Consider the following 23,776-nt stretch of genomic DNA (forward strand, 5'->3'; position numbering starts at 1 on the left):
AATCCAGAGCCAAATTTTCCAGGACCTATGCCTCATATCTTCATTTTTAAGTGAACCTACCACAGAGAACCTTGTCAAACATCTTACATATATATCACATCCACTAGCCTATCTTCATCAATCTGCTTTATCACTTGCTCAAAGAAGTCAATCAGGCTCATGAGACACAATTTCCCCCTTACAAAGTCATGCTGACTATTGCTAATCATACTATGCATCTTCCAAGGCTTGTAAATCCCATCTCTAAGAACCCTCTCCAGTAGTTTGCTTAACCCTGGTCTGTTATTCCCAGCAAAAGCCTGATTATCCATCTTGAACAAAGGAATAATATTTTCCATCCACCAACCTTCTGGTACTTCGAGGCTAGAGAATGCAAAGACCATTACTAATGGTGCAGCAGTCATACACCAATGAAACTGATTGTAGACTTCTGGAGAGGGAAAACCCAGAGGCCATGAGCCAGTAATTAGAGGTGGACAGGGTCAGTAAACAGAGTCCTGAGTGTCACTACCTCAGAAGACCTGTCCTGGACACTTCCATGTAAACATAATTGCAAAGAAAGCACAGCAGCACCTTCTTCATGAGTCTGCAGATCCAGTATGTATGGTGGAAAGTGTGCTGAGTGGCTGCTTGCTTTGTGGCCTGGTCCCAGAGCACCAATGTTCAAGCAGAAAATCCTACAAAAGGTAATGGATTCAGCCTGGTACATCACAGGTAAAGCCGTCCCAGCCACAGAGCACAGCTACATGAAAAGTTGCCATAGGAAAGCAGCATCTATTATCAAAGATCTTTACCATCCAGGCCACTTTTTTCTCACTGCTGCTATCAGGAAGAAAGTACAAGTGCCTCAGGATTCTTGATCCATTGATCCTGTTCTGTAAATTTGCCAAGTAATGCTGCAGATCAAGAATTTCCTGCTTGCATGTGGTGACATGCATTACACTGATAATAAATTTTACTTTGATTTCTCATAGTAACCTGGAACATTGTTCCTATAGTGTGGTGACAAGAACTAAACACAATATTCCAAACAAGGAAGACGAAGGGTCTCAGCCCAAAATGTTGACAGTGCTTCTCCTTATAGATGCCTGCTGTGTTCCACCAGTATTTTGTGTGTTATTTGAATCTTCAGCAGCTGCAGATTTCCTCATGTTTGCACAATATTCCAAATGTACTCTAACTAGTGTTTTGTGAAGCATCTGAATTTTTACATTTGATACTCTGTCCTATGCAGGGAATACTATGCTTTCTTTTCCACTATTTTTGTTGCTACTTTTAGCAAGCTATGGAGTTGATTGAACCCTAGCATCCTGCTGTTTATCAACATTCTTTAGTATTACCCCCATTTGACTAACCAAACTGCATCAGCCTGCACTTGGTGGGATTAAATTCAATTGTTAATGGATATTTTAATGTATTTGCTATTAATAGCATTGCTGAAGAAAGCAAACCAAGATTTTACTTCGTTCTCATTTATTTGAAAAGGGCAAATGCATCTTTCCATTCAGGCACGCAGTTCATACTCAGTATATCATACACAGTATATTTACAAGTTGTCAGTTCTGGTTTCTCAACAGCAGATCCAAAGTAACCAATAAAAAAAGTAGTTCTAATTTACAAATTACACAAATCTGTTTATGTACTATTGAAAATATACATTAGGTCAAGTGTCAATGAAGTACTTTAAATTTTTATGTCAAACAAAATGACAATTAAAACTAAAACCAAGGCACTGTTGAACATTTTTGGATTTTTGTCACATTCTGTTTTCAGAAACACCAAACAGTAAAATCAGGATGAAGTCCACAGTGGAGACACCAGGTGATAACAATGGAATAACAATGGGCAATACAGAAATATGGCAATAATTAAATGCTTTGTTTTGAGATATTTTAGATTGAGAGTCAGTAACGGTCTAAATATTCTAAAACAGAATATTTAACCATTTGGAGCAGCTTGAATAATTTGCAGCATTATACAAAGAATTTCAGAATGTAATGTTCCTCAAATGTCAACAGTACTAATGGCTTACTTTACAACTAAAAGATACAATTCTTGGCAATAATGTAGCCTATACACTTTAATAACAATAACCTTCATAATGATTTTGTGCCTACAATTCCTTACAGCAAGGTGATTTGAGGACATATAAAGCAGGTAATTATTATTTCAGGTATTAACATATGCAGCAAAAGCAGTGAATCAAGAAAGTCTGCCTTCAGTATTTACACATTAACAAATAAAAGGTATGCACATTTAAAATTTCATATTCTTACATTTCCAGGACTACTCATCTAAGAAATTCAAAATAATGTTCTTTAAATATTCTAAAGATACTAATTAAAATTACTTACCAATAGAAAACAATATTTAGATGTACATAAATGGAGAGAAACACTAAAGTTTGACTAGTATGCATATTTAATTAGGATGCCTGGTTACATTATACATTCTGAATATCAAACTTAAGTGGATAGATGACAAATTTATGACAAAGAACATTCATACAATCAAAATGTACGGCTAAATTAATCAAGTAAAAACTTAATTGTTTAAAAAACTTACAGAAAATGTAATGGAATGGCTGTTTATTATTTGTATCCCTATTTCTGCAGACTATACTGTATATGATGCACTTTTAAAGTTGGTTCAATTTTTATTCTGGTGCTTTACCATAATTTCAATACAGACAGTCCAGATATATTTAGAATGCAGATTATCAAGTTCAACTGTCACTAAATCTTAGCAAGAGCATCAATAGCTAGAGATTGAGTATGTGAGAAACAGCTTTGAATTGACAAACAGCTATTCAGAAGTGAAGCAAATTTCATTTTTAATGAGAAATGGTAACACTGCAATAATTTCTTTAAGAAAGTTGTGAAAGACTTTGTAAAATTGAGAAACTCTTCTTTTCTATGTCTGAATCCAATAGCATTAATTCTTGGCTGCCTTTCATTAAAAATAGCCATAACTTCTCTAGTTGAAACATTTCCACTGCCATTTAAAAATCACTTACCAAAGGGATTGAATGTAGTTGGACAGAGAATAACGATTAGTTAGAAATACATCTATTTTATGAACAAGCCACTTAAATGCTCTTCAATAATTCACATTTGAAGCACTATTGTGTTTTAGACAATTCCTGATAATTTCAAAGCAAAATCTTCTGTTTAGTCATTTTGCTTTTAAAAAGTTACTCAAATTACTCAAGTCTGTAGTTAATAAAAGATACCTGATGATTTCTGAATGCAATTTGAATTTGGCATAAAATGACTATGGACAGCTTTTATAAGAATACAGTACAATTTTGAGAGCCTAAGCAAAGTACTGCAGTTACACTACCAGCTTTTTAATTCCAATTAACTGTGATACCTCATTCCTGAAGGAGCTGAATAAGCTGCCTTATGTTTTGCAATGCTTTATGGCAGGGAACCTACAGGAATATTGAGGTACTGTAAATCAAATTACAGTTACAGTGTAGTGCTCATTCCAAAAGTTTCCTGGGATGCATAGACCATGTAGAGGAAACCATCTTCATCCTTCTCACGTTCATACACCTCAGATATAGGTGTGGAAACACTAACCATGCTGTGCCCATTCACCAACAGGAAAAAAGCCTGATTTGAATTTAATTGCAGGCGTCTCCTAAAAGAGTTAGAAATCAAATTTCAGATTCTTACCAACCTTGGGTAGTAAATTTACTGAAGACATTCAAATATTAACATTCAAGAAAATTATAATTATCATTACTTTTTTAGCATGAAGCACTTTGCAATCAGGTAATTATTACAAAAAAATCAGCAACTTGTGTAAAGTTAGTAAATTTCATCTGTTTAAATTGGCATAACAATCTCAGCTTGCTAGACAAGGCTGAATGAGAAGTCATCTGGCTTTATTGTTACTGATAAGCACCAGCCCAAGGTCAAACATATCTACAATGTCTTTCATTATAGTATAATACAACTCATGCTCATTCCTCCACCACCCCCAAAAAACACTATCTTGGACAAAAAAGATCCTCCTCCTCTTCAGGTCTTTCCCTAGAACTCCATTTGTACACTTCTAATTAGATTTGAATACTGTAAATATCAAAGTGTTAAATTCTGCTACTGAACTGAGCAAAAAACAATCATTCCATAAACTTTATAACCTCTCAAATATCTACCAATCACAGCTTTCAATATCTTTTCTACTATCCAGCTAGGTGGAACCATATTTATCTATCTCACATCCCACTGAAAATTACTTGTCTTACCACTTTTTCCAATGCTGCCCCAGTGACACATCTTCTAAAAGCACACCTTTAGTAAAAGCTTTCAGATTGCTAGTTCAGATTTTCACACTACAAATCCCCTCAACAGAAATGACCCAAACCATTTGGCTTCTACCCTCCAACTCATTCCCTGGACATTGAACAGTCATCTGTCTCATAGAATTAGACTGTAAACTTGATATCATACTTGACCACGATGAGCTTCAAGCCATCTCTGCATAAAGACTACCTTTCATCTTTATAAGAGGCCAAAATACTCTTCAACTTCTCTATCTGAAGAGAACTGCTGTCAAAATTCATATACCTTATTTACCAACTGGACCAAATAATTCATGGTAGGCCCATTTCATATAACCTTCTTTAAACCTTGCCTATCAAAATCATTGCCCAAAATTCTACTCACACCAAGCCCTATTCACCCATCTGCTCATTGAACTGGCAGCCTATTAATCAGCAACTCAGTTCTCAAAGAACACACACAAAAGGCTAGTGGAACACAGCAGGCCAGGCAGCAACCACCAACTGCGACTCCAGCCTTGAACTTCAGGCCAGGTCTTCACATGCTGTGATTGTGACTCCCGTCTCCCCTTCCCCCACCACCACTCTGCAATCCCCTCTCCCTCAGATCCCATCGTCAGCTCCTGGGCCCTCAGAGGCTCCATCTTCCTCTCACCCCAACCCTTCCCTCTCCACTGACACTGCCAGCCTCCCGCCCCCCTCTGAAAATAGATGCTGCCTGGTCTGCTGTGTTCCACCACCATTTTATGTGTTGTTTGAATTTCCAGCATCTGCAGATTTCCTCGCGTTTGCTCAATTCTCAGAGACCTACATTTTGAGAGCATACCTAAGCATTTCACATTTACAATAAAAAGTAGAGGAGCATATACAGCAGGTTAAATACTAGAAAATTTAAAACAAAGTTCAAAAGTTCTGGAGCAAGATATATAAAATAGCAAATCAGCCCAGGTGAGAGTGGTGCATAAAATTTCTGAAGTGATTTAGGAGCCACAGAAACACTTCATTAACTTCAGAGACAAGATTCTGATTAAAAACAATTGATGGCTTTATGCAAAATGCTTGAATACAAGGAGCAAAACATTCAATGCATACCGTATGATTTTAATCAGTTCACTCATGTTTACATGGTCAGGGACAAGAAATTTGGTCTTATCCAACAAAGGCAATTGCTTTTCTCCCTTGTATCTTTCAATTATGACCTAAAAATTAAAAAAAGATACATCAGCCATACATTTATTAGATATTAGTCATTGCTTCATTATATAGAAGGCTATAGCATTGAACTGTCACATGAAATCACTGTACAAGTTACAAATTCAACTTCCTTTCCTGAGGGCAAGGATATAATCAAAACTGACACTCGTGTCAAATGAAGATAGTATTACACAATTGAGGATGGTAGTACTTGCTCAAGAATAAAATTGTCATGTGCTTTTGCACTTTTCAATGTTGAATACAAAGGAGATAGAGGACAAGCTAGTGTATCAGCACTCAAATCAGTTCTATACTGCAGCTGCAGTTTGAAGTTTTAGCAAAACGGCCATCACTAGTACTCAATATAGTGGAGTGTTTGGGGTGGCAAGGTACTGCAGTGGCTAGCACAACACTTTACAGTACTGGCAACCTGGGTTCATTTCCTACTGTTGCCTGCAAGGAGTCTATATTCTCCTCGTGACCACATAGGTTTCCTCTGGGTGCTCTGCTTTCCTCCCACAATCCAAAGAGACCAGTTGATAGGTTAATTGGTCACTGTAAATGGTCCTGTGATTAGTCTAGGGTTAAATCTGGGGACTGCTGGGCAGTGTGGCTTAATTTGATCAAGGCAGGTCCATTTCTTTCTCAATCCCATTCTCCTGCCTTCTCCCTGTAATCTTTCACATCTTGACTTAAAGAATATATCAAACTCTGCCTGAAGTGCACTCAATGACCTAGCCTCAACAGCTGCTTGCAGCAACAAGTTCCAGATTCAGGTTGTGCCCTCTGGTCCTAGACTGCCTACTATAGCAAACAAACATCCACCCTTATCCAAGCTTTCCAAACATTTGATAGATTTTAATGAACTCCCTCCACCACCCTAAAGCCTAGAGCCATTAAATACTCCTCATATGATAAGCCTTTCAGAGAATCATTTTTGTGAACCTCCTTTGAACCCTCTCCAATGTCAGCACAGCCTTTCTTAGATAAGGGGTCCAAAATGCTCACAATACTCCAAGTGAGCCCACACCAGTGTCATATAAAGCCTCAACATTATATCCTTGTTTCTATATTCTAGTCCTTCCAAAGTGAACGCCAACACTGCATTTGGCTTCCTCATTACTGACTCAAACTGCAAGTTAACCATTAGGGAATCTTCCACGTGGTCTCAAGTCCCTTTGCACTGCTGATTTTTGAAACTGCTCCCTGCTTAGAAAATAGTCTGCACTTCTATTCCTTCTACAAAAATGCATGACCAAGACACATCCTGAGAGTTCCATCAGCCACTTCTTTACCCATTCTCCTAATCTGGCCAAGTCCTTCTGCAGCCTCCATGCTCCTCCACCTATCTTCTATATTGTCTATAAGTCATCAATTCCGCCATTCAAATCCACAAATCACTGACATACACCATAAAAAACAGCCCCAACAGACACTTGTGGAACACTAGTCACTGGCAGCCAACCAGAAGAGACTCCCTTTAGTCCCATTCATTGCCTCCTGTCAACCTACCCATACTAACATCTTTCCTGTAATACCATGGGCTCTTATTTTGCAAGCAGCCTTTTGGCACCTTGTAAAAAGACTTTTGAAAGTCCAAGTACACAACATCCACTTTGTCTACCCTGCTTGTTATTTCATCAAAGAATTCTAACAGACATGTCAGGCAAGACTTTCCCTTGAGGAAACCATGCTGACTACAGCCTATTTTATCACGTCCCTCCAAGTACCCCAAGACCTCATTCTTGATAATCTACTCCAATATTTTGGAGTCAGATTAATTGGCCTATAGTTTCTTTTCTTCTGCCTTTCTCCCTTCATGAAGAGTGGAGTGACATTTGCAATTTTCCAATCCTCCAGAACCTTTTCAATCGAAGCAAGAGGCTGAGAGTGGAAGACTGAAGGCATCGCGGAGAGAAGGTCATGTTTCTGTAACAGCTCGGGGAAAAGAGACTAGACTGCGCAGGCGTGTCACACGGCATGCCAAGGTTTAAAAGAAAGACCACCATATACAGCAGCCATCATCGGAGTGGACTGAGTTGGAGTGGGACGGCTTTGGCTCAATCAGGCTTCGGCGAGAAACAGGCAGAGGCCAGGGTAGGTTCCGGTAAGTTTCTGTTTTTCTTCTTTTTTTGTTCAGACTAGAGAATATGCCAGGCAGGATGTTGGAATGCTCCTCTTGCAGGATGTGGGAAGTCAGGGAGACCTGCAGTGTCCCTGACAATACCTGCAAGAAGTGCATCCAACTGCAGCTCCTAACAGTCCGCATTAGGGAACTGGAGCAGGAGCTGGATGACCTCCGGATCATTCAGGAGACTGAGCAGTTTATAGATAGAAGCTTCCAGGGGGTAGTTACACCTAAGGAACAGGGCACGGGTAATTGGATTACCGTCAGACGAGGGAAGGGGAAAGGGCAGGTAGTGCAGGGCTCCCCTGTGGCCATTCCCCTCCCAAAGTTATACCGATTTGGATACTGTTTGGGTGGGTGGGGGGGGTTATCTGGGACAAACTGCGGCAGCCAGATCTCTGATACTGAGTCTGGTTCTGCAGTGCAGAAGGGAGGGAGGAAGAAGAGGAGAGCAGTGGTGATAGGGGACTCCACAGTCAGGGGTACATACAGAAGATTCTGTGGTCGTGACAGAGACTCCCAGATGGTTTGTTGCCTCCAGGGTCAGGGATGTCTCTGATCGTGTGCACAGCATTAAGGTGGGAGGGTGATCAGCCAGATGTCGTGGTACACATCGGTACAATTGACATGGGTAGAAAGTCAGGAGGTCCTGAAGAGTGAGTACAGAGAGCTTGGTAGGAAGTTGAAAAACAGGACCTCAAGGGTAGTAATCTGCCACGTGCCAGAGAAACTGGTGTAGGGGGCAGGGTTTCACATTTCTAGATCATTGGGACCTCTTCTGGGGCAGATGGGACCTGTACAAGAGATGGGTTACACCTGAACTATAAGGGGACCATTTATTCTTGCAGGGAGGTTTGCTAGTGTTATTGGGGAGGGTTTAAACTAGATTTACAGGGGGATGGGGACCAGAGTAGATAGTGGAATGGGGGTAGAAATAAATGATGTTAGTAATCATGCAAAGTCACTAACAGTAAGGTTGTGTGTGGTAGTAATAATCTTTTTTTTAAATTTTTTAATTAGTTTTTCAAAACATTTTACAAATTAAAAACCCCAAATCCCAATGAGGACCATTAAAACAGTGCAAAATTAAGCATACAATAACAATGTTACAAAGGAAGAGAATTTAGCAAAAAAAAGCACCTAAATTAAAGACAAGTAAGCTTAGTGTCCTCCCCAAGCCCCACAACACAAGAAAAAACAGCAACTCCAGACCAACCACAACACAATATAGAGAGTATAAGTCAGGACAGCCAAGCTCCCAGACTGTGAATACACTCAGCAACAGAGGATAATAATGCCTTCTACCAGAAAAAAAAGGAGCTGAAAGCAAGGGACCGAAGAGAAAAAAAAACCCTAGTCAAGAGGAAGGTTATGAAAGTACTCGATAAAAGGTCCCCAGACCTTATGGAACTTTAGATCCGAATTGAGAACTGAATAATGAATTTTTTCGAGGTCCAAACAGGCCATGATGTCGTTAAGCCATTGAGCATGAGTGGGCGGGGCGGTAGTAATAATCTTCTGAAGTGTGTATATTTCAATGCGAGGAGTATTGTGGGAAAAGCAGATGTTCTGAGGGCTTGGATTGACACGTGGAATTATGACATCATAGCCACTACTGAAACTTGGCTTCAGGAGGAGCAGGACCGGCAGCTCAATGTTCCAGGGTTCCTAAGTTTCAGATTTGATAGAGGCAGAGGGATGAAAGGTTGGGGGGGGGGGGGTGGCTTTGCTAGTCAGGGAAAATATTACAGCAGTGCTTTGGCAGGACAGATTAGAGGGCTAGTTAGAGGAAGTTACCTGGAAAGTGAATGAAGGGAAGGCAATGGATGTTGTATACATGGACTTCAGTAAGGCCTTTGACAAGGCCCCTTATGAAAGGTATTGGAGTATAAAGTTGCATTGTTTGCTTTGTAACCAAAACAATGTAGTCAGCTTTGTATTTGCCACTTGCTATGTATGTATCCAATTTAGTAGGAGAATGAAATCTCTATTGTCTCTGTACTATTGAACACATAAGTGACTTAAGAATGTAGCCAAATAAGAAGATAATGGTGTGTTAATGAGAGGCTAGCTAAGAGATAACTGTGGCCAGGGATGAGGTAACAAGTGACCCAAAAAGTAGATTAGAACATGATTAAGTTAATGGGTAGAAACAATACTGGGAAGTAGGGAGCTGATGTACTGGTGATACGCAACTGTAGACCAATTGGATATGCTAATGCAACTAAACCAGGAGATTGCTATAAATAAATGCTATGCACAAGGATCAGTGGGCAATCAGCAATTAGCTCACTGACTGTCTCAGCTTTGATTTGCAAATTAAAGTTTAACACTTCTTGAAGAATCTTCTGCGTCTCCTGGTCGTTTGTGGGGCACAAGAAACCACGACAAAGGTTAGTTAGGAAGATTCAGTTGCTAGGTATACATGGAGAGGTAGTAAATTGGATTAAACATTGGCTCAATGGGAGAAGCCAGAGAGTGGTAGTGGAGGATTGCTACTCTGAGTGGAGGCCTGCAACTAGTGGTGTGCCACAGGGATCAGTGCTGGGTCCATTGTTTTTTGTCATCTATTATCAATGATCTGGATAATAATGTGGTAAATTGGATCAGCAAATTTGCTGATGATACAAAGATTGGAGGTGTAGTGGACAGTGAGGAAGGTTTTCAAAGCTTGCAGAGAGATTTGGATCAACTGGAAGAATGGGCTGAAAAATGGCAGATAGAGTTTAATGCAGACTAAGTGTGAGATATTGCACTTCAGAAGGTCAAACCAAGGTAAAACATACAAGGTAAATGGTAGGACACTGAGGAGTGCAGTAGAACAGAGGGATCTGGGAGTACAGATACATAATTCCCTAAAGGTGGCGTCACAAGTAGATAGGATCGTAAAGAGCTTTTGGTACATTAGCCTTTATAAATCAAAGTATTGAGTATCAGAGTTGGAATGTAATGGTGAGGTTGTACAAGACATTGGTGAGACTGAATTTGGAGTACTGTGTGCAGTTTTGGTCACCTAATTACAGGAAGGATATTAATAAGGTTGAAAGAGTGCAGAAGGTTTACAAGGATGTTGCCGGGACTTGAGAAACTGAGTTACAGAGAGAAAAGGTTGAATAGGTTAGGACCTTATTCCCTGGAGCATAGGAGAGTGAGGGGTGATTTGATAGAGGTGTATAAAATTATGATAGATATAGATAGAGTGAAAGCAAGCAGGCTTTTTCCACTGAGGCTAGGAGAGAAAAACCAGAGGTCATGGGTTAAGGGTGAAGGGGGAAAGTTTAAAGGGAACATTAAGGGGGCTCCTTCATGCAGAGAGTGGTGGGAGTGTGTAATGAGCTGCCAGATGAAGTGGTGAATGCAGGCTCACTTCTGACATTTAAGAAAAACTTGGGACAGGTATATAGATGAGAGGGGTTTGGAGGGATATGGCCCAGATGCAGGTCAGTGGGACTAGGCAGAAAAATGGTTCAGCACAGCCAAGAAGGGCCAAAAGGCCTGTTTCTGTGCTGTAATGTTCTATGGTTCTAACCACACCAGATTCTAGTGATTCTTGAAAGATATTACTAATGCCTCCATAATCTCTTCAGCCACCTTTAAGAACCCCAGGGTGAAGGCCAACTGGTTCAGGTGACTTGTCCATCTTCAGACCTTTCAGATTCCAAGTGCCTTCTTCCTAGTAATAACAATTGCACTCACTCCTGTCCCCGACACTCTCAAACTTGCAGCATACTGCTAGTGTCTTCCACAGTGAAGACTGATACAAAATACTCATTCAGTTCATCTGCCATTTCCTTGTTCCCCCGTTATACCTCTCCAGCATCACTTTCCAGTGGTCTGATATCCACTCTCACCTCTTCATATCTGAAAACATTTGGTATTCTTATTATTGGCTAGATTGCCTTCATATTTCACCTTTTAGCTACTTATATAGCTTGCCTTCTGTTGGTTTTTAAAGATCTTCTGAATCCTCTAATATCCTACCAATTTTTGGTCTATTATATGCCCTTTCTTTTGCCATTATGTTGGCTTTGACTTCTCTTGTCTGCCACGGCTATGTCATCCTGCCTTTAAGACATCGTCTTTGGGATTATCTATTCTGAATTGCTTCCAAAAACTCATTGCTGCTCTGCCATCAACTTTAGCCAGCTCCCCTCTCATGCCTTTGTAATTGCCTTTAGTCCAGTGCAAGGCTGATAAATCTGACTTTAGCTTTTCCCTCTCATATTGCAGGAGAATTCTATCAGATTATAATCACCATCTCTTAAGGGCTCTTTTACCCTAAACTCCCTAATCAAATCCAGTTCATTGCACAATTCCAGAATGGCTGAACCCCTAGTGGGTTCAAACACAAGCTGCTCTAGAAAGCTATCTTGTAGGCATTCTACAAATTACCTTGGACTCCAAAATCAGCAACAACCTTCCCAATCTACCTGCTTATTAAAATCCCCATGACTATTGTAACATTGCCTCTTTGACATGTATTTTCTATCCCCTGTTGCAATTTGTAACCCATTCTGGCTTCTGTTTGAAGGCCTGTATGCAACTCCCAGCAGCATCTTGTTATTGTATTGACAACAAAAAGACAGCTGTGCAATGAACTCCCAGACTTTAAACCGTGTGCCTTGTTGCACGCAAGTAACTGTCTGTCCAGAGCTGAGATGGCAGCACATCTGAACTCCTGGTCTATTTCTACAGTGCACACCAAAACAAACATCAAGTCTATCAGCTGCTGATTGAAAAAGTGATCTGTTCATTTTTATCCATTTTCAGGAAAAGATAGTTATCAATTTTAATCATTTACATATTTTCCCATTGTGACAAAATGTCTGTGGCTTGTTCCATGAAGTGCCTACAGTAACGAGGATGTTGGAAGGTACTTGGCTGCGAAGGGCAAGTGCTATCATAAACACCCCACAAAATCAAAAAAAGATTTAGAAATAAAAATTGGTAAGGCTTGAAATAAGTATAAAAATTTCGGTAAAATCATCATTTTAATAGCATTAATCCGACCAATTAATGATAAAAATAAAGGAGACCATCTTGTAGTAAGTTGATGAATTTGATGAAGCATAGGTAAAAAATTCAGTCTAAATAAATCTTTATATTTCTTGGTAATTTTTATACCTAAATAGGTAGTTATCAGTAACAACTTTAAATGGTATCCTATCACTCAATAAAGTTTGTGCATTTAAAGGAAATAATTCACTCTTATCTAAATTTAGTTTATAACCAGAAAAAATACCAAATTGAACCAACAAGGATAAAATAGCGGGAATAGACCTATCAGGGTCAGAAATATATAACAGCAAATCATCAGCATAAAGTGATAATTTGTATAACTTCTCATTACGGGTAATACCAAAAATATTAGGAGATTCACGAATAGCAATAGCTAAAGGTTCTAATGCAATATTAAATAATAAAGGACTTAAGGGACAGCCTTGTCTCGTACCACGAGGTAATTGAAAAAAAGAGGATCTATAGTTATTTGTAAGAACAGAAGCAACAGGTTTATAATATATTAATTTAATCCATGATATAAAGTTAGGACTAAATTTAAAATTTCTCAATGTATTAAATAAATATATCCATTCAACTCTATCAAAAGCTTTTTCAGCATCTAATGAAATAACACATTCTGGGATCGTGGGTGGTGAAGTATGAATTATATTAATCAATTTTCTAACATTAAAAAAGGAATACCGATTCCTCATAAAACCAGCTTGATCTTCTGAAATAATCTGTGATAGTACTTTTTCTAATCTAATGGCTAAAATTTTTGTAAGAATCTTAGAATCTACATTTAATAGTGATATAGGGCAATAAGATGTACATAAAGTAGGATCTTTATCTTTTTTAAGAATTAGAGAGATATTAGCTTCATAAAAAGATTGAGGTAATCTCTTCTTAGCAAACGCATCATTAAAAATTTCACATAACCAAGGAGAGAGCAAAGAAGAAAAAGTTTTAAAAAATTCTACTATATAACCATCAGGACCAGGAGCTTTCCCTGAATTCATTGATGAGATAGCCTCTCCTATTTCCACCATAGAGATAGGAGCATCTAACAGGCTATGGTCTTCATCAATCAGTTTAGGAATATTCAAATTGTTAAAAAAATGATCTATCATGGACAGGTCACCATCAAATTCTGATTGATATAGAGATTTATAAAAATCTTGAGAAGTATTATTAATTTCTTTATGATCAGTAGTTAAATTACCGTCTTGTTTGCGAATTTTAATAATTTGTCGCTTAGTCGAAATAGCTTTTAATTGATTAGCTAACAGTTTGCCAGTTCAATCACTGTGAATATAGAATTGAGTCCTGGTCCTAATTAATTGATTTTCAATTGAAGAAGATAATAGTAAACTATGTTCCATTTGAAGCTCAACTCTCTTCTTATAAAGTTCTTTGGTAGGAGTCACGGAATAAATCTTATCAATTTCCTTGATTTTATCCACTAATAAAGCAATATCTAAATATCTTTGTTTTCTTTTACCAACAGAATATGAGATAATTTGTCCACGGATAAAAGCCTTAAAAGAGTCCCAAAGTATTCCTCTGTCGATTTCTTCAGTATAGTTTGTTGAGAAAAACAAGTCAATTTGCTGTTTTATGTAGGTGATAAATTCTGGGTCTTGAAGCAAAGTAGCGTTAAGCCTCCAAGATCTGATATTATTGGAATAGTCCGAAATCTTAATAGATAACTTCAAAGGTGCATGATCCGAAATAGTAATAGAATATTTACAATCAATAACATCCGTTAATAACCGATGATCAATAAGAAAATAGTCAATTCTAGAATAGCTATGATATACATGTGAAAAAAATGAAAATTCTTTATCTTTAGGGTTCAAAAACCGCCATATTTCTGTAATTCCCGAATCAACCATAAAAGAATTAATAAGTAGGGCTGATCTGTTCGGAAGAGTACGAATAGGTTTAGATCTATCCATCGAAGGATTCAAACAACAATTAAAATCTCCACCCATTATCAACATATATTCATTTAGATTAGGAAGGGAAGTAAATAAACGTTTAAAAAATTCAGGGCAGTCAAAGTTTGGAGCATAAATATTAACTAGAACAACTTTCTGATTAAAAAGTAAGCCAGTTATCAACAAAAATCTACCCTGTGGGTCAGAAATAATTTCATGATGTGTAAACGATATTGAGGGGTCTATAAAAATAGACACACCCCTAATTTTAGCGGTACAATTCGAGTGAAATTGTTGACCCTTCCAGAACCTTAAAAAACGTTGATTATCCTCCCTCCTGATATGGGTCTCCTGTGCAAAGATAATATTAGCGTTCAGTCTATGGAATACTTTAAATATTTTTTTACGTTTAATCGGATGATTTAAACCATTAGTATTCCAGGAGATAAAGTTGACAGATTTATCCATCATACTAATATTAGTTGTGTGTATCATAAAAGGTTAAAAAGACACATAACCCACAATTCAGGAAGGAGGAAAATTGATTCAGGAGCAACCGGGGAACATGACACCTCAACAATATTAATAATTTAAAGTTGGCCCATAAACTAAAAGCAAAAAAATAAAGAGCAAAAGCGTGAAATAAGATCCCTACCCCCTCGCCCCACCCTTCGAAAAAAAGCCAAGCGGCAAGCGCATAATCTAATACTAACATTACCCCCATTTCAAGATGGCAGCTCTATAAAAAGATTAAAAGAAAACTATATAACACCCAGATTAAGATATAGAGTTGCAAAAAGAAAATATATATCAATCAGAATAAAACTAATATAATAAAACAATCATTAATAAAAAAAAGTATAAACATCAAAATTTGAAAGTGTAATATACCTTTAAAAAAAAATCCCGTGTTCAAATACAAGATTCAAAAATTTCCTCATTTGTGTGGCAAAATAAAAACCCTAGGTTAAGTAAAAAGCAATTACAAAAATCTAAAAAAGATGGTAGTTTAGCTTTACCTAACTTTAGATTTTATTATTGGGCAAATAATATTCGTAATTTAATGTATTGGAAACTAGATTTGGATTCACCATTGTGCCCACAGTGGGTAAATTTGGAATGTAATGAGGTAAAGGGATATTCTCTATTCTCTGTTCTCGGTTCTTGTCTTCCTGCTGATTTAGTTAAATTTAATAAACAAATATCTAATCCTGTTATTAAACATACATTACGAATTTGGTTTCAATTTCGTAAGTTTTTTACTTTGAAAAACTTTGTTCTTGATAGCCCTATCTTACTTAATTTCTTTTTCAAACCCTCTTGGACAGATCAAGCTTTTAACATATGGAAAAGGAAAGGTATAAAATGTTTTCGTGATCTTTTCTTTGAAGATACTTTGATGTCATTTGACCAACTTTCCAACAAATTTGAATTACCTAAATCTAATTTTTTCAGATATTTACAAATTAGAAATTTCTTACATAAAGTTTTACCATCTTTTCCTAATTCAACTTTAGTGGATTTTACAGATTTGATTTTTACCTTAAACCCTTGTCAGAAGGGATTAGTAGCTTTTATTTATAATATGATTATGAAGATACAACCAGAAATATCAGTTAGAATTAAACAAGAATGGGAAAAAGAACTTCGATATATCAACAGATAAATGGGAAAAAATTTTGCAAATGGTTAATTCCTCTTCTATATGTGCAAAACATGCTTTAATACAATTTAAAATTGTACATAGAGCTCATATGTCTAAAGATAAACTTGCTCAATTCTATTCTCATATTAACCCTCAATGTGACAGATGTCATTCAGAAGTGGCCTCATTGACCCATATGTTTTGGTCATGTCCCACTTTACATAACTATTGGAAGGACTTATTTACTACTATTTCCTCAATTTGGAATATAGATTTACAACCTCATTTTATTACTGCAATTTTTGGCATACCAAATGAAGATGGTAATCAGTTTTCCCCTTCAATCAGACGAATGATTGCTTTTGTAACATTAATGGCCAGAAGGTCTATATTACAAAACTGGAAAGAAGTAAATCCTCCTACCACATTTCAGTGGCTTTCTCAAACTATTTCTTATCTGAGCCTGGAAAAAATTAGAAGCACTATTTTTGACTCATCAATTAAATTTGAAGAAACTTGGAGACCGTTTATTCGACATTTTTATATGAATTAATTTGGCCTTTTCCAGACCTTCTTTCTGCTTATTCATGTTCAGGTATGGAGTTCTGGAGTTTTTTTGACACTATCATATACTTGTAAGCTATTACTATTGCCCATGTTAGTTTAGTTTAGTGTTTTATTTTTCTTAATATATACTTTTTTCACATATTTTCAAATTTTTTCTTCTTTTAATGGTTATTTTTGTTTTTTTTCATATTTAATCATATGGACTTGATTGATTAAGGTATTTTTTTCTGCTGATGTTTAACAGGATATTGTTATCTTATTATCAACGTGACTTCAAGTCTATTGTATTCATAATTTACTCATTATTATGTTATGTTTTTTTTATATGTATATATGAAAATCAATAAAAAAATTGAAAAAGAAAGAAACACCCCACAAAAGCCAAGTTTAGTTCCGTTAGCCAGCAGCTACCGTGAAAAGACGCAAGAAATAGAAAGGCACTGGGAGCAGCTGGAGATGAGACCAATGGCTGGAAAGCATCTTCCCAATTTGGCAGATTTGTCCCAAGCCCCAATTCTTCTCATACACCATTTTAAAATTTGAAAAACAATTTCAACTCCCCTAGTGTACTCACTGGAATTTTGTTGGGATGCTGCTCTCGAATAAGATGTACATCTTCCACTCTCTGCTCTGCAAAACAGATTAATTTTAAGATATAAAATTGTGGAATTATCACAGGGATTTTATGAAAAAATGATTTTAAGAAATCAGGAAGGTACAGGAGCCTTAAGACATACACTAGCAGGTTCAGAAACAATTATTAGCCTTCAACCATCAGGCTCTTGAACAAAGGGGATAACTTCACTTGTCCTATCATTGGAGTGTTCCCACAATCTATGGACTGACTTTCAAGGACTCCTCATGTTCATTTATTTCTTTTTGTAGTTGCACAGTTTGTAGTATTTTTCCACTGTTTGAACAGTCCAGGTAATTATTATTCTATTATGGATTTATTAAATATGCCAAGAAAATGAATCTCAGGGTTGTACATAGTGACTGAACTTTCCTTTTGAGTGAAATTTTCTTTGAAATTTTAAACACATTTTTCCCCCAAGGATCTCCCCTTTTATAGAAACTGTTCAAAAACTTCAACCTTACTTTGTGAAGCAAAACAAAAAAGGGGATTAAAAGAACTGTATGTAACGATCTGTTCTAGCTATACACATAGGAACTGGATGATCAAACATGCAATTTTCCCTATACAAAAAAACACTTTGTATATGCGATTTTTAAAATATTTGCAGTAACAATCCCAGTAAGTATCAATACTCAAAAAAGTTTCCCTGTTGCACCAAAAATTGATTCCCAAGTAGACATGCTAGAGATAAACAATATTCTCAGACACAAATGAAAGCAATAATTTTAAAAAAACCTGTCTCTGCCCCTTCTTACACAAAAGCAGAGGGGCATGTGGGGGGAGGGGAGCAGAGAATTTGATTAAGGAACAGTCTAGTGGGATGGCATTTACATCAGTCAATCCAAAAATCTTCAGACGCTACACAGCACACTGAGGTAGAACGAGGTACTATAACAATAGAATTTAGAATAAAGTCTAACAGCTACAGAGAAAGTACAGTGCAAGTAAACATAGCTGCAAGATCAAAGTAGATTGTGAAGCCAGGAGTCTATTTTATCATACTAGGGAACATTAAATAACCACTTAACAAAGGGGTAGAAGTGTTCTTGAGCCTAGTGGTTCATACATCTTCTGCTAAATAGAAGGATAGGATGAAATTGACCAAAGTGAGGTCTTCGATTATGCTGGCTGCTTTACCGAGGCAGAGTGCAGAGTCCATGGAAGGGACACAATAAAATCGTTTTTTAAACTGCAGAAGTATATTTCATTCATATTTACTGTGAAGTTACTCACATTGAGTACCCGAATAATTCTTAAAGGAAGAAATTTAGAGATACAAGCCAAGGAGAAATCCTAAACAGTACAACCAGAGATTTTTTAAATATGCCAACACAAAGACCTTAGACAACAAGAAGGATCCTTTCCAACAGCAAAATAGAGGGGTCAGAATTAAAATTAAACTGGAGACATTCTTCAGGGATGAGATTGGAAATAAAACAGATAATTGATCTGGGAAGTACTTAAGTAAAACAGCTTTAAATGCAAGTTATTAGCAGTAAAGGAGATGAAGCTAAATTCTGGTGTCCAGAATGCTGCTTCAATATTAATTTTTTTTTAAAATACCATTTTGGGTTTTTTGATTTAAATCAGATCTGATGGATAGATAAGAGTGCAGCAGATACGACTTCCTGAAATCTTACAAGACATAGGAGCAGAATTAGGCCATTAAGCCCATAGAGTCTGCTCCGCCATTCAATCATGGTAACCTTTGATGCTGTGGCCAATCGAGAAGCTATCTCCACCTTAAATACATCCAATGACCTGGCCTCCACAGCCACCTATGGTAACAAATTCCACAAAATAACCACACTCTGGCTACAGGAATTTCTCTGCATCTGTTTTAAATGGACACCCCCTATCCCGAAGCTGTCCTAGACTTCCCCCACCATGTGAAACATCCTTTCCACATTTACTGTCTAGGCTAGTTTTGCTTATGCAAAAAAAACTGGTCAGCATGAAATATTTGCACACATCAAGATCCCCAAATGAATAGTATGCAGAGATATTAATGAAACTGATGAGAATGATGAGATAAAAATTAAAGCTCCCACTCTGCAGTTGGAAATGGAAACTAATTACATCGAAGATAACATTAGTGTTGTGATTCATCAAGTATCTAGACAAGAATACGAGACATACATATGAAGTTATAAAAAGAACAATCACTTCTCTTACCCTCTCTCCTCCCATCACCTGCCTATCAATGCCCTCAGGTGCCCCACTTCCTTCCCCATCCCCCATGGTCCACTCTTGCCAGATTCCATCTTTTCCAGCTCTTTACTTTTTCCACTCATCACCTTCCAGCTTGTACTCTTTCCCCTCCCAACCACCTAATAATTGTGGCCTCTTCCCCCTTCCCTTCCAGTCTCGATGAAGAGTCGCGACCCAAAACATCGACCCTTCTCTCTCTCCACACCCCCCCCCCCCCAAGAACAAGAATACAGCACAGTCCCTTCAGCCAGTGTTTGTGGCAACCATGCAATTAAAATCAACCCAATCTGCCTGAATATGGAATACAGTATGTCCCTCCATTCCCAGCCTGTCTAATGCCTCAACAATGCTAATGTATTTACTTCAACCACTTCCCCAGCAGTGTATCCCTGACGGTAACATGCCGTGTAGGAAGAAAAATGTTTCAATCTTCTTTAAACGTTCCCCTTCTCACCTTAATTGAATATAAAGGATAATTTTTCTGCTGGAATGGAAGACCAAGAAAACAATATAATTCTAGGATTGTGTGTATTAAACAATTGGGCAAAGACAGTTACCCAAACAAATAAGAGTGAGGAAGCTGAACTACACTTGCAAACTTTATTTTAGCCAACCTACAGGATGGAAAAAAATCTTTTTATTCTGGTGCCGAGTTTTTGGGGTACTGCAAGTCGGTGTCTTTATTGATTCTTTGCTGCACGCTTGAGTGCTCGGTGGAGCTGTGGATGTTATCAACATGGATTTGAGCACGGCCTTTAACAAGGTCCTACATGGGAGGACGGCCAAGGTTCAGTTGTTTGCTATTCAGGATAAGGCAGCAAATTGGATTAAACATTGGCTTCAAGGGAGAGCCCAGAGTGGCAGTAGATGGCTGCCTCTCTGACTGAAGGCCTGTGAATAATGGTGCGTCACATGGATCAGAATATCAACTGAATGATAATGTAGTAACCAGATCAGCAAATCTGATGACACCAGGATTCGGGGTTAGCGGACAACAAAGAAAACTATCAAAGTTCTGAACCAGCTGAAAAAAATGGGTTGAAACACGGTAGAAGGAATTTAATGTAGATAAGAGCAAGGTGTTGCACTTGGGAGGTGTTGTTCCTCCAGCCGATCTCCCACCTGGCACTTATCCCTGCAAGCACAAGTGCTACACCCGTCCCTACACCTCATCTCTTACCACCAATCAGGGCCCCAAACAGTCCTTTCCAGGTGAGGCAACACTTCACTTGAGTGTCTGTTGGGGTAAGCTATTGCATCCGGTGAGGCCTCCTCTACATCGGCGAGACCCAACACAGATTGGGGGACCACTTCATCGAGCACCTACGCTCGTCCGCCACAACAGACAGGATCTCCCGGTTGCCCCTCACTTCAACTCTGCTTCACATTCCCATTCAGATATGTCTGTACATGGCCTCCTCTACTGTCATGATGAGGCCAAACTTCGGTTGGAGGAACATCTCATATACTGTCTGGGTAGTCTCCAGCCCCTTGGTATAAACATCGAATTCTCCAACTTCCGGTAATTCCCTCCCTCTCCCTTCCCCCATTCCTCCTCTTCTTGCTGCCTATTACCTCTCATGACTACCCATAGTGCTTTCCCCTGCCTATCCCCTCCCCCACCCCTTGATTTTTCCTCTGGTTTTCCACCCTCCCCCCACCTTCTTTATAGGGCCCTTGCCCCCTCCTTTAGTCCTGACAAAGGGTCTCAACCCGAAATGTTGACTGCTTCTTTCAACAGATGCTGCCCGACCTGCTGAGTTCATCCAGCTTTTTTTTTGTACATCTTGATTTGACCACAGCATCTGCAGTGTACTTTGTGTTAACATCTCCCTAAAACCTTTCTAATATTCTTAAACCTAAAGAAAGGAAACTATCCTAGTTAAGTCACATCAATTGCAGACTCAAAATAAAATCCCATCATAATGGTTACTCAAAAGTACCCCTAAATCAATTAATCCTTTCTAACTGAACAGAATGAGTTCTATGATTGCCATTTCCCAAGCTGGTTGTTAGATGAATATCTAAATAATACAGGGTATCTATAACCATGGCTTTAGTGTCTTTCTTTTAAAACTGCAAATCTAAAATATTACAAGAAACTAGGTAGAATAAAAAGGAATGGAATGCACATTTTGGAAAAGTCAAAGTTCCAACTACATTATCAAAGTATGTATGCAGTATACAACTGAGATTTATCTTCTCCAGACAGCCATGAAAGAAAACTGTGGAACCTGCTCAAAGAAAAACATCACCCTCCCACATGCAGAAAAAGCAAATCACCCAAATGGCAACAACATCAATTCCACCTTTCATGCATTAAAAATCAAGATTATCTTTTCCAAGCTAGCAATCTGTCCCTTTTTTTTAAAAAACTGAAAATGGGTTACATTTCTATTTCACTTATAGTGGAGTCTGTTCAACCTCAATATAATTCAGATTAACAGTGAAAATGGATTCCATTAGAGAGCTATATAATAGGATAAACAATATCTCTTTTCTTATGCGTATTGGTGATACGGAGTTCAATGTCATCACTTCTCAACCATTCCAACAGTTAGAATTTACCATATTACTACTTTTAATATTGTGAGCAGAAATTTGATCCAAATATTGGCAAGACTAGTCTCATTTACATTTTTTACAGAAACATACCCCAATGATTTTCCCTGGACGCTGTAACAACTAGCTTGCTCACCACTGCATTGTATTTGATATCAAGTGAACTTTGGGCTTTGAGTAAGGTTGAAATATGTATTAAAAGTTGGCATGTTCAGCAGGATCAGTGGAGAGAAAAATAATGAGCATTCCAGGTTGAGATTCTTCCTCATCAGTGACTTTTCCATAAATGCTACAAGATCTTGAGTATTCCCAACATTTGTTTTAAAGTTTCCAGTACTGTATCGGCAGCATTTTGCCCCTTCAATAGCTGATTTACTTCTATTACAGACAGATCTGAGGGTAGCAAGACACATCTAACTCAGTGTTTGTCTCACTTGGGAACCACATACCACCCAAATTAAACTTCCCTTGTTTACATATGCATCACTACTTCACTACTTATATCTGTCTCTGGTTGCCAAATCCAAATTCTGGATTTTTATCACCAAATGCTAATTCTCTCTGCGACATCTCTTAAAAACTACTTTTTACGACGTACCGTTTTGTATTTTGTCATGGAGACACGTTACATGACTTGGCAGTTGGGTAACCATTTTAAAAAACCATAATACAATATTTCTAAAAAGTAGGGAAGGAAAAAAATCTGTGCTTGCTTTCTTTATTTACTACATATCACTTCCATACTTCTATTGCCCTCAAATATAGCCTCCATGGTGAGACATCGCTTTTCCCTAGTTTTGGCCACCATGTGAAGGGGAATAACACTTCAGCGTTATTGAATATTTCACATCATAAAAAAATTACTAAAATAGCTTCGATTAATACATAATCTCAAGAGACTGGGTTTTAATGAGACTTCAATAAAGATATCTTGATAACAAAGGGACTCGTCTAAATAGGCACTTGATGGTTGGCCCAATCCTGTGTTGGATGACTCCGAAGTGGAAAGCGAAACCAAAACTTAAACAAAAGAATGAAAACATTACTAGATTAAGGTATCATAATTTGATTGATTCCCTTCACCTAAGTCCCACACAACTTGCAAGACTCTCACGTCCTGGATGTTTCCCTGCAGAGAACAGCCGGCACATTACCGGGACCCCATCTGAAAATGGGGTGTAATTTCCGGGTTTGGGCATTCCGTCGCACACGCCGCATAAATACGTTCAATCAGATTTCAGCACCAAATAAAAAAGGCACACTGCAGACATGACCAGCCCCGAAATCCAGGGATACAAGGCCGCCAGGATTCAGGGGCCCAGCCTTGTCGCTTCACTCGCCGGAGCCAACCCTACGCCCAGTCCTTTCACCGCTGCGCACCAGGCCCTTTCCGCACCTACCGAAAGTCCTCCTCTGCTTGAAGGATTTCTCTGTCGGCATATTAACTAAAGCGCTCTCCTTCCTCGACGGGACGTTTACTTTAGACAGGCACAAACAAAACACTGAAAGCGGCCGCGGCGAGTCGGTCAGCTGACTCAGAGCGGCCGAATTTAATGGCCGACTGGTCCCGCCCTCCGGGCGCTGGCTCAGGCCACTGGCT

At 38.2% G+C, this 23,776-nt stretch overlaps 1 protein-coding gene across 1 annotated transcript; it reads right to left on the reverse strand.

The window, feature by feature from the left end:
• Positions 1-1,440: 1,440 nt before the first annotated feature.
• map1lc3b (microtubule-associated protein 1 light chain 3 beta) lies at positions 1,441-23,724 on the reverse strand. The gene is made up of 4 exons (XM_059993030.1): positions 23,577-23,724; positions 17,341-17,396; positions 5,384-5,490; positions 1,441-3,645 (listed from the first exon to the last, which is right to left on the reverse strand). Exons 1-4 carry the CDS (start codon positions 23,614-23,616, stop codon positions 3,471-3,473), a joined length of 378 nt encoding a protein of 125 aa, XP_059849013.1. The 5' UTR covers positions 23,617-23,724; the 3' UTR covers positions 1,441-3,470.
• Between the last annotated feature and the right edge of the window lie 52 nt (positions 23,725-23,776).

Source organism: Hypanus sabinus, chromosome 17, assembly GCF_030144855.1.
Source record: "Hypanus sabinus isolate sHypSab1 chromosome 17, sHypSab1.hap1, whole genome shotgun sequence".
In the NCBI taxonomy this organism is placed as follows: domain Eukaryota; kingdom Metazoa; phylum Chordata; class Chondrichthyes; order Myliobatiformes; family Dasyatidae; genus Hypanus; species Hypanus sabinus.

Excerpts from the sequence above, each read along its gene's own strand:
- map1lc3b (XM_059993030.1), bottom strand. The coding sequence starts at position 23,616 with ATGCCGACAGAGAAATCCTTCAAGCAGAGGAGGACTTTCG. Across the intron at positions 5,491-17,340 it reads AGCATCCCAACAAAATTCCA|GTCATAATTGAAAGATACAA; the intron begins GTGAGTACACTA and ends TTTAATTTTTAG. Across the intron at positions 3,646-5,383 it reads GAACTGATTAAAATCATACG|GAGACGCCTGCAATTAAATT; the intron begins GTATGCATTGAA and ends TAACTCTTTTAG.